General features: G+C 43.7%; 1 protein-coding gene across 4 annotated transcripts in view; it reads right to left on the bottom strand.

The window, feature by feature from the left end:
- The window catches only part of PEX14 (peroxisomal biogenesis factor 14), a 153,336-nt gene that overhangs the window by 78,279 nt on the left and 54,394 nt on the right, over window positions 1–20,663 (bottom strand). For all 4 annotated transcript variants that reach the window (XM_023215316.1, XM_023215315.1, XM_023215318.2 and 1 more), the window contains one exon: window positions 15,002–15,086. In XM_023215316.1, coding sequence (XP_023071084.1) covers window positions 15,002–15,086 — 85 coding nt within the window. The remainder of the gene's footprint in view (window positions 1–15,001; window positions 15,087–20,663) is intronic.

A 20,663-nucleotide genomic window follows, 5' to 3' on the forward strand; every position in this document is an offset into this window, starting at 1 on the left:
AATGATATGATTGCAATTTTTAATATAACCCATGTATTTGCTGCAAGATGCTCTAGAAGACTGTGTAATGTAACTATTCGACCTCTCCACGGGAGCAGAGATCACCCTATTTACCCTTTATTGTCCTGATAAAAGCGTCCACACAGAACAACAAAGTCAACAGCATTTACTTAAGAGCCACACTTAAGCCCAAGACTTGCTCCTCTCACACACAAGAATGGGGCTCGGGATTAAAGCCCTCATGGCAGGCAGCAGGAAAAACTCCAAATTAAATTCACTTCCTATGTAGCAAAATAATTACTGAAATGTATATGAAAAGGTATAGATGAAATAAGTGCCCTCTGTGGTCATTCTAGATTTCATTTCTATAATGTGATTCTTCAAGGGGAGAGCACAGGCGCAGACTACACACTGAAATTCAACTCAGTGATGACAGAGACCCTGCTCCTCAAATTGGGTGGGCTTCCATATGTCTCATAAGCCCATGTCTATACTTTTTGAGGAAATGACTTAGGTTACCATGAAAATTAAACAGGCAAATGTATGTGTGAAAGCTTTTAAGCTGTAAAGCAAAATACACATGCCAGTGGCTATGATACAGTCTGTACCATAACATCTCAGGCTTGCCTGTAAATTAAAACATCTGTATTACTAGTAGCTTCTACAGCCTCATCACCAAGTTCTCTAAGGGTGTGGGCCATTTATGTCCCCAGTGCACTTAGCATAGCACTTGGCAAACAGCAGACTATGAATGTTTGGTGAACAGAGCCGAACTTGGTCACAACTGACATGAACAACTCTAGACTGGGAGAATAGAACTTTTGTTTTCCATGGTGTCTCCAGATGGAAGCTACAAAATGTCATTCTCATTTCCACTCACTACTGCAGGAGTTCCTAGATCAAATCAAGCTCCTTTCCTGCCTTGTGGTCTTTGAGAGCTTGCTGTCCTTTCTGCTCAGGTACTCTCATTCTTCACAGAACCACTTCTCATTCTTCTGGTCTCAGCAACCTTCCCAATGCAAACCTACCCCACCCTCTCCATTATTCTCTCTCACAGCACCTTTCTTATCTGTATTTCACTTGTATGTTCACATTTCTGGGGAGTCTGCCCCCACCCCAGGCCTCTGTTTGTTTTATGTAAATGGTAACATTACATCCTCACTCCCAGGGCCAGCACCATGCCTTGTAAGATACATGCACTTGATAAATACTTGTTGGATGGAAAGATGGATGGATGGCTGGATGGATGGATGGGTGGTGGATGAATCAACAGTAAAAATCTTTCCAAATAAGGTACTAAGATCTTCCAAAGAGCAGTGCTATTTTATGTTATTTCTGTTATTTTCTATTATTTCTATCTGTTACAGGTTGAACATCCCTGATCCAAAAATCTGAAATCCAAAATAATCCAAAATCTGAAACTTTTTGAGTGCTGACATGACATTCAAAGGAAATGCTCATTGGAGGATTTGGGAATAGGGATGTTTAACCAACACAATATTCTGCAAATATTCCAAAATCTGAAAAATTCAAAGTTTGAAACGTTTCTGGTCCCAAGAATTTTGGATCAGAGATACTTAATCTTTATTTCTATTTTAGCTCTATGCCTCCTCTTTTCAGGACTGCTTAAAGGAGAGCCTTTGATTGGGAAAATATATATATATAAGTAAATATCAGAAATAGACTCAAAGAGGACATCATGGAGCTCCATATTTATTCTTTCAATTACATTCTATGCAAATTATCTTCACGTGAAAGTTACACAGATTTTTCTAACTGCCTCTTCGTCAAATTCAACCTGTGTTCTTTCGGTCAAGACCCCAAATTCTGCAATTAGAATACTTTAATTCACAATTCTGCATGTGACTCACAAAGCTGGGGAGAGTATGGCTTTGTTCTTTAGCTTCGCAGGTTTACTACTGTCAGTGTTAAAATATTTTTCTTACAGCTTAAAGCCAAAAACAGACTGGAAAAGAGTCCCATTCCCATGCACTTTCGGTTTCATTGAAAAGATGACATTTACGTGGTTGTGATATTTAATTTATCATAGAGGGTCATGTTTTTTTTTCCTGAAATACCATGATATAGTAAACTTCAACTTCATGAATGAAAGCCTCTGCAACCATTTAACAATCTGAAAATCTACACAAAATTTAAGACCACCATATTACTAAAGACAATCTACTCAACAATCTAATTACAGAAAGATTACTTTAAAGGGCTTTAAAACTAAAAAGAATAATTAACAGTAAGAGATTAGAGCATGCCCAAGTCCTCTGTCTGATGAGAGGGGAGAGCTCTGAGGAGATCAGCTCCTATCAGGATGCTGAAGAAACTGAACAGGTCTGTTTGAAGTTGGAAGGGAAACATGACTAGAACTGTTTAATTCTCAGCACGATTTAAATATAAGTCAGCTTGCCCCATCACTCTGTTTCTGAGGACCGTTAGTGAGTTACCTTTACTTCAAAAACAGAAAGAAGATCAAGCTGTTACGGACTGACCAACCTAGCAAGCCTATCTATAGTGAAAAATAAATTTAAATAGAAGCACACTATCTTATACAAAGAATACTCCGTATTCATACAATCACAGATACACTAATTCATATACCACCCCCCTACGGATAAACTTATTTTTAAAAGACATCAGCTCAAAAGTGTTGAATATAACAATGGATTGGTAAATTAATGAATACTATCCAAAGTTATTTTTAAATCTTTCTAATTACAGTCCAATCAACATAAAATGTTTTTCAGTAGAGATTGCCTTATGTTATACCTTATGTTAAGTTTCAAAAATCCCTGCTTCTAACATTTTCCAACAGTTCCAATAAACCCGCATATCGTGTAGACCCTTCGGTGGAAACTCTCTTGTCTACCCTTAGCAGATAAATCTCATTAAAAGAACTTGCATCCCTAAGTGAGGCCAGATAAGAAAGACGAGTTTTCTTTTTTTGTTGTTTTGTTTCAGTTTGGTTTTGGTTTTGGTTTTTTGGGGACGGAGTCTCACTCTGTCACCCAGGCTGGAGTGCAATGGCACAATCTCAGCTCACTGCAACCTCCACCTCCAGGGTTCAAGAGATTGTCCTGCTTCAGCCTCCCAAGTAGCTGGGATGATAGGCATGCAACACCACGTCTGGCTAATTTTTTTTGTATTTTTAGTAGAGAAGGGGTTTCACCATGTTAACCAGACTGGGCACGAACTCCTGATCTCAGGTGATCTGCCTCAGCCTCCCAAAGTGCTGGGATTACAGGCGTGAGCCACCACACCCGGCCAACAAGTTTTCTTAAAATCATCTCAGAAAACCAGTGATGATACAGAATACATCAATATTTACCTCTTGGACAAACTGGAAATACATCATTACAGTTGTTAACAAAGGCCCAAGTCTTCTAAAAAAATAATAATAGACTAAAAAAGTATAAAAGTATCCTTCCATCACAAATACACAGAAGTCTCCCTTTGTCTGTGGTTTTGCTTTTTGCAGACTCGGTGACCTGAAAATAAGATAATTTGGGAGAGGGGTGAGCCCATTCACATAATTTTTATGACACTATATTGTTTTAACTGTTCAATTTTATTATTAGTTACCACTGTTAACCTCTTAGTGTATCTAATTTATAAATTAAACTTTATCATAGGTATGCAAGCATAGGAAAAACATAGTACATAAAGAGTTCGGTACGAGCCGAGGTTTCAGGCATCCACTGGAGGTCTTGGAACGATACTCCACGGTTAAGGCGGGGACTCACACCCATAGTTTGCTCTATATTGCACAAAATGCTTCCCTCCATGGCAGCTGGAGTTCTGGATGGGAATCGGGTACCACCAATTAGGTGTACTCACAGACCATTTGGAAAGTGGAAATGAGGCAGAGGACTGCTGTCCTTGCTGATTTGATTGCTGCAAGTATCAGCAGATAGGCAGGCAGGATATTGGAAACACTGAGATTTCCTATTGTAATGTCCAGTCTCCAGCTTCATGGGGGTCAGGAGTCAATCTTAACAGAAGTAGAAGCCAAGTCCACATTCCAATGTCCTGTCATTGCTTTTCCAGGTGTCACAAAACACTTGCAGTGGGGGCAACAGCAACTTCTTGGCCCCTCGATCACAGGTGCAAGGACGTGCACTTGAGCTTCACAGCTACAGTGACAGCCTCTTGATTCCCCACTGCTTGATCAGAACAGAGGTAGCAACTACCCTGGCAAATTATCTGGAAGTCATTCCTGAAGGCCTAGTCTTGGGTCTACTCTTCTAGCCTTTTCAATAAGTGAGTAAGCACCTAACCATCTGTTTTGTTGCTGTTGTTTTGTTTTGCTTTTTTGAGACGGAGTCTCACTCTGTCGCCCAGGCTGGACTGCAGTGGCGCCATCTCGGCTCACTGCAACCTCTGCCTCCCGGGTTCACACCATTCTCCTGCCTCAGCCTCCCGAGTAGCTGGGACTACAGGCGCCCATCACCACGCCCGACTTATTATTATTATTATTATTTTTTTTTTTTTTGTATTTTTAGTAGAGATGGGGTTTCACCATGTTAGCCAGGATGGTCTCAATCTCCTGATCTCGTGATCCGCCCACCTTGGCCTCCCAAAGTGCTGGGATTACAGGCATGAACCACCACGCCCGTTCTAACTGCCTGTTTTAAATCCCTCTTTGCTCAGAATTCCTAGAGGTTCCTGATGCATGAATTCTTATGATACAAACAAGGTTTTTTTAAAAACATAATATTACAGTCATTGCAAAAAATGACTATAGCCCATTCAGAATATATCTTCTAAGAGAACATACACTGTTGATCATTGTTGTCATCAATTAAGCCCTTATTTTGGTGCAAGGCACTCTGCTAAGCACTTTTTATATCATTTTCATTTAATTCTCCACCCCCCCCCCCTTTTTTTTTTTTTTTGAGACAGTGTCTTGCTCTGTCACCCAGGCTATAGTGTACTGGCACAATCATAGCTCCCTGTAAGCTCAAACTCCAGGGCTCAAGTGATCCTCCTGCCTCAGCCTCTCAAGTAGCTGGGACCACAGGCATGTGCCGCCACACCCAGCTAATTTTTAGTTTTTTTGGAGAGACAGGATCTCACTGTGTTGTCTAGGCTGGTCTCGATCCTTCCATCTAAAGCAATCCTTCTATCTCAGTCTCCCAAAATGTTGGGACTACAGGCCTGAGCCACTGCACCCAGCCAATTTTCATTTAATTCTTTTAAGAATCTTTTGCAGTAAATATTATCATTAATCCCATTTTATAGATAAAAAAACCAATGTACCACGAAGTTAAGTATTTTATGCAGGACCACACAGCTAAAAAGTGGTGAAGCTGGTTGGGTGCAGTGGCTCATACCTGTAATCCCAGCATGTTGGGAGGCCATCCTAGCTAACACGGTGAAACTCCGTCTCTTCTAAAAATGCAAAAAAAAAAACCCAAATTAGCCGGGCGTGGTGGTGGGCACCTGCAGTCCCAGCTACTCGGGAGGCTGAGGCAGGAGAATGGCATGAACCCGGGAGGTGGAGGTTGCAGTGAGCTGAGATCGCGCCACTGCACTCCAGCCTCGGCGACAGAGCAAGACTCCGTCTCAAAAAAAAAAAAAAAAAAAGTGGTGAAGCTGGGATTCGAACCCAGATAGTTTATGCACTGTTGCCTCCAAAGCTGAAGTAGTCCAAACATGACCCATTATTTAGACACTCTTAAGAATAATTCCAAAACCAAGTGGCTTAATTACTAGAATATTTGTCACCTTCATCTTCCTATTCTCCAGGCTCAAAATGCTGGTACACTCATACATGACTGGTGAGAATGTGAAATGATATAACCACTTTCAAAAACAGTTGAGAAGTTTCTTAAAATGTTAAACACACATCTATCATATCATCCAGCCATTCCATCCTAAAGTATGTTACCTATGTACCCAAGAGAAAAGGAATTATACGTCCCAACAAAGACCTATACATAAACATTTACAGCAGTCTTTTTTTTAATGTCCAAAGTCTGAAAACAACCCAAATGTCCATCAACAGGTAGTATAGCCATATAATGGAATACTATCCAGCAATAAAAAGGAATGAACCACTGTATATGTATATACAACTACATGGCTAAATTTCAAAGTAATTACCCTGAGTGGAAAAGCCAGAACAAAAGAGTACACACTGTACAATTCCATTTATATACATTTCTAGAAAATGCAAACTACGGCCAGGCGCAGTGGTTCACACCTGTAATCCCAGCACTTTGGAAGGTCAAGGTGGGTAGATCGCTTGAACCCAGGAAATCGAGACCAGTCTAGGCAACGTGGTGAAACCCTGTCTCTCCAAAATACAAAAAAATTAGCCGGGTTTGGTGCTGTGTGCCTGTGGCCCAGCTACCTGGGAGGCTGAGATGGGAGGATCACTTGATCCCGGGGAGGTCGAGGCTGCAGTGAGCTGTAATCATGCCACTGCACTCCAGCCTAGGTGACAGAGTAAGAGCCTGTCTCAGAAAAAGAAAAAGAAAAACAAAAAAAGAACTAATATATAGTGATAGCAGATCCGTGCGCACTTGCAAACCAGAATATGGGGGGTTGGGGGGACCCCAGGAGGAAGGCATTACCGAGGGGTAGGAGGAAAGTTTTGGGGATGCTAGGCATGTCCATTATCTTAATTGTGATGATAGTTTCCCAATTATACATATGTCAAAACTTTTTAAAACCACACATTAAATATGTGTAGTTTACTGTATGTCAATTACACCTCAATAAAGCTGCTTAACACACACAAAAAAACCGAGTCATCTTCAGTCCATCCCTTTGCCACACACATCCTCCTGAGCATGGCTTACTCTTTGTTCTGCCATGTCTGTGGTTCTGTCCTTCCTCTCCAGAAAGTACGTGGTATAGTTCAAAGAATCTGGGTCAGAAGACACAGATTCTAGTTCTACTTCTACCATGTATTGGCTCAACTTAGCCTCTCTAAACCTCAATTTCTTCATCTATGTAAAATGGGAGAAAACAGCTACTCTGAGATTCATTAAATAATGTATTCATTCATTTAACAAATATTCATTAATCTGTTCACTACATACTAGGGTCATAGCAAAAAAATCAACTATGTGAGAGTGTTTTGTAAACTGTGGAACTGTCTACATACATATGCTGTCATTTCTATTTCCATCTCTACTGCTACCAACCCGGCCCAGATCCCCCACACCTGAAGACGGACTCAGCGGGCCCATCTTTGCGGCTGGTCGTAATTATTGCCAGGCCAAGTCAGTTTCAATACAGAGCCCAGAGTAAACGTCCTCAAATAGTTTCTCAGTGCTCCATGGGCTAGGTGCTGTGGTTCATGTCTGTAATTCCAATGCTTTGGGCAGGCAAGGCAGGGGGATGACTTGAGGCCAAGAGTTTCAGACCAGCCTGGGCAACACAGTGAGACCCTGTCTCTACAAAAAAAATGTTAAAAATTTAAAAAAATTAACCAGGTTTCGTGGCATGTGCCTGTAGTTCCAGCTACTTGGGAGGCTAAGGCAGAAGGATCGCTTAAGCCCAGAAGTTCAAGGCTTCAGTGAGCTATGATCATGCCACTACATTCCCGCCTAGGCGATACTGTTATTTCTGTATGATACTGGGTCCTAACCCCAGCTCTTCCCTCACTGCCCATCTCACCAGCCTCAATTCTATCCCCTTCTTTCTCCTTCTCACAGGCCAATCCAGTTACTGGCACATGCGTCTCCACCTGAGCCTCCCCTCACTAACGAAGCCCTTCCTGCTCTTCTCTCTCTGTGCCCACTGCGTCCCTCAATGGCTAGGTCAAAACTGAGCAGGCCGGGAGCAGTGGCTCATGCCTGTAATACCAGCACTTTGGGAGACCAAGACAGGTGAATCACGAGGTCAGGAGTTCAAGACCAGCGTGGCCAAGATGGTGAAACCCCATCTCTAGTAAAAACTACCAAAACTAGCCGGGTGCGGTGGCAGGCCCCTGTAATCAATCCCAGTTACTCGGGAGACTGAGGCAGATGAATCGCTTGAACTTGGGAAGCAGAGGCTGCAGTGAGCCGAGATCATGCCACTGCACTCCAGCCTGGGCGACAAAGTAAGACTCGTCTCAAAACAAAAAAAGAAAGCAAGAATTTTTCACATAACCAGAACGTCCATCCTGGCAAAACCCAAATCTGTGCTAAGTGTTAACAGCAATTTGTTACACTGTCTTTTTCCTCTTACTTTCTTCTACCTATAGTCATGTTTACCTTTAAAAAGTTTTATCCTCTTCACTATGAAACAGAATCTCATGAAATTTAAGCAAGAAAAATATCCCCGAGCCTGCTCACCATATGCAAAATGCTCTGACTTTAGCATATGGTGCCAAACCAACATGCCTTCAACAATACACGCGACAAGAATATTCACTGGGCCATCGCTTGAAACAGCAGAAGACAGGAATCAACCTAAATGCTCACAAATTTGGGGCTAGTATTTTGTTTGTTTGTTTTAAGATGGAGTCTCACTCTGTCACTTAGGCTGGAGTGCAGGGGCGCGATCTCGGCTCACTGCAAGCTCCGCCTCCCAGGTTCAAGCGATTCTCCTGCCTCAGCCTCCTGAGTAGCTGGGACTACAGGCGCCCGTCATCACGCCCAGCTAATTTTTAGTATGTTTAGTAGAGACGGGGTTTCGCCGTGTTAGCCAGGATGGTCTCAATTTTCTGACCTCGTGATCCGCCCTCCTCGGCCTCCCCAAGTGTTGGGATTACAGGCGTGAGCCACCGCGCCCGACCGGGACTAGTTTTTAGAAGGATAATACATGCATGTAATGGAATATTATGCAGCCACTGAAATGAATGAAGCAAGTATGTATGTATCGATGTGGAATGACTGTCGAGATATAACACCAAGTATTGAGTAAAGTGTAAAATATGCTACCACTGTATTTAGAAAGCATTTGTGTTTCTGTGGGGGAGTAATACATATTAACATGCTTTCATGTGGCTAGATTATCTCTGGAACGATACATAAGAAACTGCAGCATCCTCTGTGAATGAGAACGGGTGGGGAACAGGAATGAGAAAATGAGAGGAGAAGACTTATTTTGTACTGTATATCCTTCTCTACTGTGAATTTTTAAGACCATGTATATGCCTTACCTTTTCAAAAAGTAAAAAAAAAAAAAAAAAAAAAAAAAAAATTAGTAATACAAGCCAATGTCATTTTGTCACGTTCCTTTTCGTTGCAGTATTGTTGCAGGCACACAAGTTTAAGGAAAGAATCAGTCTTCAGTTGCAGGGAAAACATCAAAGTAACTGGGTAAATCTGAAAGTGTTTCCTCCCCGCAAACTTCTCTGCACTATTTCCCCATCGTAGGTGACATGGCGGAAACCCCTCGGCTCAGCCTTCTTGGGGCAGCAAGTGCTATCAGCTCCCGCTCTGAATAGGGAAGCCACAGCATCTCTGTTTCTACACTATTCAGCTGGCCTAGCTGCCGCAGGTCTCGTCCTGGATGCCGAGAAAAATCTGTGCAGTTCAAGACAAGTTTGGATAACAAGGGGAGCAGGAAAATTGATGGGGGGGGGGGGGGGGACCGGGGGGGGGGGGGAAGGGGGGGGGGAAAAAAGGGGGGGGGGGGAAGAGGGGGGGGGGGGGGGGGGGGGGGGAAACCAGTCGGTGTGATGAATAGGCTGGGCCAGAACAGCAGGTGACGAATATGCAGGTGCAAGACTGGCAGGGAAGGAAGACGGTCCGTTCACAACAGATGGATGGAGATGCTCAATCATCCTCAGGAACAAGCGCGGCTGCCACACAGCCCTGCCTGCTCCGCACGAGCAGCTCCTCGCTCACCTGCAGGGCACGGCCCCGCCCCCAGAGGCTCTGCACTGGACCCACGCTAGGGCAGGGCTACCGGAGAAAGAGCAAGAAGTGGGTGCGGAAGAGGCCACGCTGCTGCAGGCGGGCCTCTCCGGGACTCACTGCCAGTGGACTCTTCTCACTTTGCCTTCTTCCTCCAGGTTCCAAAACCAAACTCGTTTTGTCTCCCTTCGTAGCTCTCACTCCCGAGAAAGGTTTTTACCGCTAGGGTGACCTGTTTGTCTAGGACCACAGGGCTGACCACAATATGGGAACTTCAGGATTGAACTCAGGGCAATCCTGGGCAAACCAGCACCCTTGGTTGTCACCCTCCATCTTGCCCACTGTTCTCTCTTATTTGTCTTCCTCCTCAGTCAGTGAGAGAACCCAGATCGGCCTATTTGGTTCACACTCATGACTGAGTCGAATCCGTGTAGGGCATTTGTTTCCTCTGGTCGTCTACAACAAACACAAAGGTAAGAAACAATAAGACATTCAACTCCCATCTTTTCTCAGAATGGGGGCCTCTTTAAAAAATGTCCAGGATATACTGGCTTCAATGACTCCAACAAATAGAGGAATGAATCTAAATCTTGATGCCACAATCTAGGTCTCGTTAACAAAAAAATCAGAAGGGCCAGACAGCCCCTCACAGAGCCAATTCTATTCCTTCCAGCTCAGCTGCAGGAGTTTCTGAGGATGAGGAAATGGGCCACACGCAAGCAAGGGGTGGGAGCTGGCAAGATCTCTGTGCCCTCCCCGCAAGCTATCTGCTGGCCCCAAGCTCTAGGAAGAAAAGCTTTGTGAAAAGACTTCTGGCTTCACTAGGACACATTAAAGAATTAATTATAAAGTAAAGCTGAAGGAGAAAATTAATTTTAGAAACACAAGAGGTTACAATTTTTTTTTTTCCTGGAGATGGGGGAGGAAACAGTTATTTTCGTTTTTATCCTGGGGGCACAAGCTGGGAGCTGTCCAGTCGATAACCTGGCCATCAGAACAAGGTTTGTAATTAAAAGGTCAGTGACCTGGAAAGCCAGGGCCCCACTCCCAGAGCTTCTCAGTAATGACGGAGCTATTAAATTAAGACTGTTATGAAATCAATGCTAAAAAAGCTTTCATGGTAACGAGATTCCATTCAAGGACATGCAAACTACTTCATGAAATGGATGTAAATGATAAAAAAAGAAAAGTAATAAAAGAGAGTTAAATTGAAATCTGTGTAAGAATTTATTCCCCCTGAAATATTCTACAGTGAAGCCCTTCACCTCTAGCCCACTACCAAGGTTGGGACCATCAGGTTTCTTCAAGTTCATTTCCAGCAAGGAGGCGGTTTTGCTACTGGGGTTTCTGCTTCCAGGAACAGTAGAAGGGAAAGATCTAGTTTCACCTTTTGGAATGTGAAAGTGTGTGAGAAAGTGTGTGGTGGTGTGTTTTATTTGTTTAGTTTCCTACCCCAACCAGGACCATTTATTGGATGAGGGAGGAAAAAGCCCTTTACTTAGACACTAGAGAAGGACACGGTAAGTGTTAGCCAACACCACCCAGGCCCTACTATGCAGGGTGATACAGAAAAATATATGATGTTTGTCTTTCCTAGAAGCTTGCTTTGCAACAGATACATTAGAGTAAGTTAACAGACAACTCTATCCTCCTCCCCCACCTCAACCCCCTCACAAACAAGCATCACTATTACCCACCTCATCCTCAGCCTGCCAAACATGTTTGGAAGCAGATTGCCTCCTACATTTTGTGGTTGGATAGGGTGTCAAATCAACACAAGCCTATTGACGACAATTTCCAAGCCTCTAACTTTCTGGACTGATTCTACTGCTGTTTTTACGTTACTCTAACCTCCTGGATTGCAGCCTGCTTAAAGCCCCAAATATGATGCCTGCCTGGCAAGAACTGCTTCTATATATAGACTGGTTCTATGAGGGCTTAAACCCCACATACAGTCCAATTATCTTCATGTGTGGCTGACTCTGCAGTTGATGTGTCATCTGCAGAATCAAGTGGTTGGAAGGAAAACAAAAACATTTATTCTAATACTCTAAAGGTGAGCAGCTGCTTTTCTCTTTCATTCAAAATATTCCCGATAAAAGGACGAAATGCTGTAAATTACACAAAATGGCAGTACAAACTTCAAAGAAAATGATAAATGATTCTAATAACTTCATGTTTCTCATTAATGGCTCCATGTTCAGACTTTAAAGCATCCAAAAGAGATCTCAAAACAAAAAACAAATAGGAAAGACCTTTGCAAACCAATGCTCTCCCATCCCTATCCCACTCATTCCCCACTCACCCTTACCCAGCACCCCCACCAGAAGTCAGAGAGCACAACACTTAACCCATCGGTAACAGGGGCAGGATGCAGCCCCTGCTGCAGGCTGTGGTTTCACAATGAAACAAACTCGGCTGATGCGCCTAAAGTAACCCTCATTTTCCACTGAACTGACATGCACTACAGGGACCTCAATTTCTATATTAAATATTAAATAATATTAAAAGAAAAACAAAATTGGATTTGCCTTTTCAGGAAAGAGATGTTTATTAAAAAAAAGAAAGTCAAGATTATAATTCAAGTCAGTGCTCCACTGCAATTCCCTGAAGTGACATTGCTAGGAAAAGCCAAGACTCCAGGAGCTGAGAGCCCTCCCAGAGCCAGTGCTCCAAGCCCAGCACTGCAAGGCTCCTGCGGGGAGTCCAAAAGCACGGGTGCCAGAACCCAGGCCCCTCCTGCTGCAGGCGGCCAGCGAGCCAACTTGCTTTCCTTTTGCAACTACTGTTAGGGAGCTGGTAGATGTTCACCCTCATCCCCATCGGAGATGGTGCCAGGCCGTGCTGAGTGCAGAAACCCGACCCTGGAACAGCCCGAAATTTGAAAAGTGAAGTTTAAATCTGCGAAGGGGCTTTTCTTCCCCAGACACCAATCAAACCTTGGAATTCTCTGCCCAGAAAAGGTCCTGCCAGAACCTACTCCATTGGGATTCAACTCGGAAATGGATAATTACTGACTGAAGCAGCATTTTAGAGGATAATGGAGATGGGTGATTAACCTCAGAGATTCCGGGTTTAAGTACAGGATAAACTCGTGTGGTTCTCTTTAGAGGACGAAGGGCAGGATAACATCTCAAGGTGCCAGATGCCTAAAATTCTAAAAACTCTAACCCAAATTAGGGGTCAAGAAGGAATTATGTCCACCGTACCAATAAACAGTCACTTCAGGTCCTCGCTCGCGTGCCACCCTCTCAGAGACATGCTGACATTCATGTTGTTTAAGATCATAGTCCAACCCACGCCAGCCCTGGCATTCCTCACGCCGGCTCCCTGCTTCATTCATCACTACCCATAGCGCTCAGCATCTGACATCCGACCTACTCATTTTCCCATTTGTTAATTATCTGCCTTCCCTCCACTAGAATTCAAGCTCTGCGAGGGCAGGGATTTTTTCTGTTCGGTTCTCTGCTAAATTCCTGATGGGAGTCCAGGGATAGGGCATAGCGTGCACAATGACTCTTGGATGAATCGATCAGTTGGATTTTTTTTCCTAAAGGAGCAACAAATCATAATTGCACAAAACAGTTTTCTCTCTACAGTAATTATTAGCCAAGTAACTCAAAAGAAGTATTATTTGGTCCAGAGTTTCTCTCTTTTTTTTTCGCTCCCTTTCCCAGTCAGGGATTGATTAAAATTAAACAGATTAGATGGAGCTCCTGATACTAAAACTGCTCAGCAAAGCCTGCGGTGGGGAAGTGCCGAGCAAACACCAGAGACATTTGTCTCTAAATTGCTCTAAATACCTTCTGCAAATGAAATTCTAACCCAGCTGCGTTTGAGAGAAAATGAGGACTAACTGGTCATTGTCGGTGGAAGAGAAGATCAGGCAGTTATAATATTGCACAATATACTGGAGCTAAGGATCTCTCGGCAACCATAGATTTTGTCTCAGGTTACCCCGGGTAATCAGCTCAGCTTTTAGGCTCAGCTTTCCCCAGCTTCAGTGCTTTGATGAGAGAGCTGAAATCCCTAAGCTTTTATGATTAATTACTCCCCATAGGTACACATATTTCAAGGAAAAACTCTTTTATGGCATGATGCTTGCAGAGTGGCGAGGCCAGCCAACACACTCCAAATTTTAATAATCTCCTAATGATGGGGGTGCTGGCACAATGCAGCCAGCCAGCAGCCTCGCAGTGCTCCTTACCAACTCTGTCACAGGGACCCAGCCTTGGGGCTGCCGCGAAGCAGCCGCCTGTGGTGAAATGTTTGGGTTTCTCCTGCCCAAACCCTGTTAGTGCAGCCCCGGGACATGATCGTGTGCAGGGACCAGCGGTTCCTGCTGCATCCCTTCAGTGGGACATCACAGAGCAGACCCAGAAAATATTACCCACCCATTCCAGCCCAAAATGACTGAAAGCTCAAAACGCAGAATTTTGAGGCTGGCATTCCAGCTCCTTAAGGAAAAAGAGTTGCTTTGGGAGGAAGAAAGCTCACTTTTGCCCCTTATGGTATGTAAGGACGTTTAAATGACTTCCTAGATTTCTAGAAAATTACATGTATAAAAAATTGAAAAGTTAGATTTCTTTGTTGTTTTCCTTTTACAAAAAAGAAAAATACTCTAAATTCCAACAGAACCAGAATAGATTGTCTCTTCAGACAATATTGAATTTGTCAGGGTCCGTTTTATCCCTGCTTACAGAAATACCATAAAACCACTAATTTACCGCTCCAATCTGTAAATCGGACTGACCCCAAGCTTGACTTTAACCTGACCTTGTTAGTCATCTCATTTCCCTCGCCCTTCATTTCTTTCTTCCTCATTCTCTACTGAAGCAGCTGAACTCCCAACCTAAGCTAGTCATCCTACAGCCAGGGTCACTGACACAGAGCAGACCAAAAAGCAGAAGTCCTCCACAGTCTCATCCAATGGGCCGACTCTGCTACTGAATACTGCCTTTGCCATGATGGACTGGACTAAGTCCTCCGTGCTTAATTACCCAAATCGTGTCATCTTGCTGCTCCATTGTCAGGAAAGAAACCTGCGTGCCCCACTGGGGGGCTCGCCTCAGCTCCACTGGCCCGTTGAGTGGGCAGCTCTAGGAGGTCCTGGCAGCTCAGTACCTGCCTTGCGTCTGCCCCAGCCCCAGTCCCTCTGCAGGCCGCGCTGCACAGCCCTGTGGAACCTGTACCTTTCTTCTTTAGGAATGCTCTCCTGGTTGCAAGTGGGCTCTGGCGGACCCGGGAATTCTGCAGAAACTTCACTGCCGTGGCAATCTGGTGAGAGAGAGAAAACGGGAGTAAACTTCACTGCAATAGTCTGGATTTCAAGATTAAAAATCCTAGGAGTTTTTCCCAGCTCCACAAAGACAAGCATACTAGTGTGGTCAAATTTATAACCAGTTATTTCTTAAACTTAAAATCTACCTAAATGAAAGGCGATGTTGTTTCCCTGTCTTCACTGGCTTCCTGTATCTGAGTCTGTCAAATCTAATCCTTCTGCTGAGCTTCAGGCCTGCGATGATCCTTCCTGTTCCTCCTGATCTCCATTCGAGCTGATTCCTCACACTCCCCGGCAGGTGTGGCCATGCGCACCCATGTCACCGCCCTTGTGCCCTGTTTGCTGTCTTTCTGGAAGGCCTCCCTTTCCTGCCTCCACCTGTCTAAACGTTACCCCATGCGCACGTACACACACACACACACACACACACACACACACACACATGCTCTCTATCGGCACAGCCCTTTTATAGTCTGTTCTGATTCCTCGAAGCCTTGCCTAAATAAGCAAGCCATCTCTGATCTCCCTATTCTCTTCAATTCTTCAGTGCCTGTAGTGTGTACCATATAATTGAAGACGTAATTATACTGTCTTCTAATGTTCAGCCTGCCTTCCCAACTACATTGCAAGCAACTGAAGGGCAGAGACCATGCTGTCTCCAGAGCCTGGCAAAGTGCTGAGGGCGTCCCGGCTGGAAGGGATTATGTTGGAGACAACGCCCACTGCCATTCACACTGGCCCCCCTTCTGCACTGGAGCTAAGTTCTGAAGAGACTTCAAAGGGCAAAGTTTGGAGTTTCATGGCTAAAAGCTGACAGATTGACAGATTGTCTACCTGCCTCTGGTAATGAATATTATTTAATGAAATCTTCCTATCTCCACATAAGCCGGGCAGAGGATGGAAGGGGCACCGCTGCAGGTATTAACCTTCACATCACTCAGCACACACGAAGTGTGTGTTTATGCCTGGCTTGTCTACTTTCCACCCCAGACACCAGACCTAGGGATGGGAAATGCCCACCTGCCCCAGGTAGGAAAGGGGCTGTTTTAAATGACTGCTATTATTTGCCTCATCAAAACCAAAGGAATAATATGGTCTCATGTTACAGATAAAGTCAACAGGCCCTACAGTTCACTCATACGTTGTTGAAAGAAAAAATTTCTAAGGCTAGATGTAAGGAAGTTTTCTAAGATCCTTCAAACTAAGGGAAGCAGTCAAACACAAAGTACTGTGATTGTAAGTGAAATACAAGTTACAAATCATCTCCTTCCCCATATTTTATATGAAAGTAATCCCGACACCAGACAGACTTTTGGGAAACAAAAGATATGAGGGTAAACCAAAGAAAAAAAGCTAGGGAAAAGCCTGTATTCATTTTCCCTGTAACTCCTCTGTGGGAGGCTTACCCTAGACATTCCCCCTAAAGGATGAATTCAGTATCTTGACTTTTCAGATCTGGGCCTGTCACCAACAGGACATACTAGTGTCCCTTGAGAGCCAAGCCCAGCTCCGCACAGGTTATCATCTGTCCTCCAACGCTGCAAACAGTACTAACCACCATCATGAACCGCAGTAATGGACCAGTTCTGGACTAAAGAAAAATCAATGCTCGAGATTCTAGAGCCCCCAAACGGCATACTCACCCCCTAAGCCCCTCAACCAGATCGTCACACCAAAATCAAGAGAAATCTAACAAACATCTACAACACTGATGTGTCTTAATGAAGAGATGGGAGAAGGGACGAAGGAAAAAAGAAGAGGGGATGGGTAGAGGTGGGAAAGGCCGGGAGAAGAAGGCAACAGTACACGAGGAGCTATAACAGAAGAGAGGGGGAAAAGGAGAGAGGAGAAATGGGAGACAAGGAGAAAAACCAAAGGAAGTGAGACCCCCGCTCTGGAAAGAGAATGAACAGGTACCCAGGCACTGGCACCCAGGGTCAGTGCCAGTCTGCACAGCTCAGATGGCATGGGGATAGTTTTTCTTCACCTGGAGAAAAAAGATACACTTCAACACACAAGAAAATTACAGTATTCGTATCATGCGGTAGTCTGCATGCTGTGTGTGATACGGGTGCCAGGTGTCAGCGGAAATGTGGATGAACAGGTCTTAAGCAGAAGATGCTAATAGTACAGCTCCTATCATTTACCCATAGAAACAGAAACCTTTCCTTCATCCTTCCAAAAATGTCCATGACAGAGAAGGAAAACAGAATCCCACCACTGGAACACACAGGTTTCACCTTGCTTTTTAAATATAGTCCTTGGTATATGCATTTCTGGTCAGAGAGCAAAGTTCTGATGGGTTTAATGGTGCACTCAATGCAGTGCTTGGCGCATTCCATCAATTTTTTTTAAAAAAATTGCATCTCTTATTTCTTTAAATACATTAATCAGCCTAGTGTAGGCAAAACGGATCCATCGGACAATGCAATAAACATGAATTATCATCTATCCAACATGCATAATGGCTTAAAAATACATAATAGCAGGTGTAGTTTAAATGATTAGTTATTACACCTGTGGTGGGTCTGATTCAATTGGGAAAAATCATCTTTAATAGGTTAAAAGGTTTAGATCACCATGCTTTCCTTAAAGTGGCTGCAGAGAGGGAATGATGGAGTGCTCTGTCATTAGTAATTCATTTAAGAAGAACGTGGGGGATATAGCAAAGAACAGCATAAACGAGCGAATCCAATTTATACATCAGGTAAAGTAGAAAACACCTTTTAAAAAAGCAAGATAAATGAATTTGGAAGGGAGATGAAATTGACGTATTTATTTTAACGGGAATTTGACAAAGTCCCGGCACACTTCAAACTTGCAAAAATATGAACAATTTCTTTTAAAGTTTCCATTCACTAATTTCAAGTCATATAAAATAATACTGCCAAACACCTACATAAAGTATATTTGGGGCTTGTTTATGTTCCTCTTGATCTTTGTCTGAAAATGCAGGCGACAGGCAAATCACATATTTAACAGCATCGACATGACTACACTAGATGCGAAAATATAAAGCACCCAAATAGCCCCAACCTAATGTGCTGAATAAGAAAGACACCCTGATAAGCGGCTACATGTAAGTGTGAACATATGAAAACCTCTCTCCTCCTTTCACTAATTATTTCTTCGGTTACTCTTGACTCTTCTCCTCCCTCCCCGCGAGGAACTGGCACTACAAAATGGGGGGAAGGACCTGACCAATCTAGAATTTTATAGCCCCATGATTCATACATCAATGGGAGAAGATTTTGCAAAACTCTTTACCCATAATGCTAACATCTTCACACACTAAATAACTGACAGGGCGCTCGGTTTGTGCCTTTCACCCACCTATTGTTGGGCACTTTTCATTAATTTCATGAAGCAATTCAACTGACTTTCCTCTGCAGAGGCCCAACACACACAACACGCTGTTGTTAGATTCAATGATGGGGTGCCTGCAGCCTGTCCTGTATTATCGTTTGATTTTCTAATTAGAAGATGAATGTGACTATTCATGGGTTATATTTGTGCCCAACTAAATTACATAAATTCAGGCCAAATCTTCCGCCTCAATGTCAAAGATGTAAAACGGAGACAGGAACTTTATTGCACATGTTGTGGGAGTGCAGCAAGCCAGGGAGAATTCTGGCGCTTAGCTGCTGATGCTGCCGTCGAAGCTGCTTGCTGGTGAGCCTGTGATAAATATGGAATCAGCGTTCCTTTCCCTTCCTCTTGCACTGAGTTCTTAATGAGTGCACCTCGATTTACCAATAGCTAGTTTAATCAAAACAAAGAAGACAAACTCCGAAGAAAACAGACCAAAGTTTTTCCCCCCACCCATTCCTCTGCCCCTACCTTCTGTACCCTTCCCCACCCAAAGCAAAATAAAACAACCCTGCCACCACCAACTCCACAATTTTAGGGCAATTTCATAATTTTCACTATGTGTCACTTAGAGATAAAACTGAGGTGCAAGGAAGAGGAGTAAATTCTTGTCTTTGCAGTCTCATAACAGCGGTTACACCAGAGTCACTGCCAGCAACTTGGGAAAAAGCTGGGGGTGGGGGGACTTCAGGTTGAAAAACACCTTTAGATCCAAGATGACTGGCCAATTGAGAGAGATTTGTATTTGAGAGAGCAGGATTTGTAACTGTATAAATCAATGGAATACAGTATACTCAGGGGTTATCTACTATGAACTATGTGCTGTTAAATGCATTGTGTAGGGTAAGTAATCCCTTGTGAGAAGAATTGAAGTTCCTGACAGTCCTCACCAAAGAGATGCTTCCTATGTGTTTTCCACTCTCCTACAAAAGACCTGCATGTTATAATCGTCAGAATACACACTTTATTTTCTGCACGAGGGGGACAGGAGGACAGAGCCTGCCTAATAATGAACCTGGGGTTTGAGGGAGCCTTAGCACTTTGCACCTGACATGTAAACCTGATGCATTGTCTCCAGTGACACTTATTTGGAATGCCACCAATTCCAGCACTCCTGTGTACTACATACACATCTATCTCCTAAAATGTGAGCATTCATTAGCCATCTTAAAATATTAAAAATATTCCAAAATTAATGACACTAACAACCAAAGCCAAGTCCTTTTAACCCAGAGAGATCACAACTAGAGGGCAAAAGAAAATGACCAATATAACCTACGGGCCCCAAACCCCATTCCAGCACCGCGCTGCTCCACGTGCGCTGCTCAGAAGATTAAATTGCCTGTGAAAGGTTCCTACGTTCATACTCTAAAGTAGATACTCAGAATCCTGTTAACAAGCGTTAGACCAAAGCCAACCCGAGTTTTAACAGGGACTGACTTAAAAAGCCAGGCACTGCCAAGAATGAGAGAACCCTCTTCAAACAGAAATGCTGCATTTTAGTAAGAAATCAGTACTCTGTCAGGAGCTCCTTGACAAATATGGTCATCGGCGGCACAAGGAAATAGTTGCAAAGCAGCTGTTAATCAGAGAAACACATCGTAGAACGCTGATGCTAGCACTCGTGAAAAAATGCAACGGGCTAATTATGAAGCTATATATCTCACTAAAGAGGCCGTGTTCCTTGAGATTCCAGGCAGAGCACTCTCAGATCCAGGGTCCTAGGACAACATAATTCTGGTTTTCTACATGCAGGCTCCTCTCTGATCTACCATTCACAATGCCGGGCTCCCTGTTCTTTCTCAAGTCTACATGCTCTCTTTCTAGCTAGGGAACAGGCTGGGGAGGGAAGGAAGCAGCAGCAACCACAAGCCACATTCCACGAACATATCCAAAAGGTGACATATCCTAAACCAGAGTAGAAAAATCTATGAGTATGCAAAAGAAAGGAAGCGTCAGAACGGTCATTCTCAGTGTGGCGGGAGGGCAAATGTGTGTGAGTTTCAATCCAGGAGATTGCCCCAGCTGCCAAAATGAAAAAGAAGACTAAAAATGCAGCAGGAATAAACAAAAACTAGAGGCAGTTCTGTGTGCAACCTCAAAAGGAGAAAGAAAGCTTCCAGAAAGCTGCTCTCAGAGTGTGACTGCAACTCAGGGAAGCCAAGGGCCCAACAGCCAGGTAAGAGGGGAAAGTTAATATGCAG

This window comes from Piliocolobus tephrosceles, chromosome 1 (assembly GCF_002776525.5).
Source record: "Piliocolobus tephrosceles isolate RC106 chromosome 1, ASM277652v3, whole genome shotgun sequence".
NCBI classification, from domain to species: Eukaryota; Metazoa; Chordata; class Mammalia; order Primates; family Cercopithecidae; genus Piliocolobus; species Piliocolobus tephrosceles.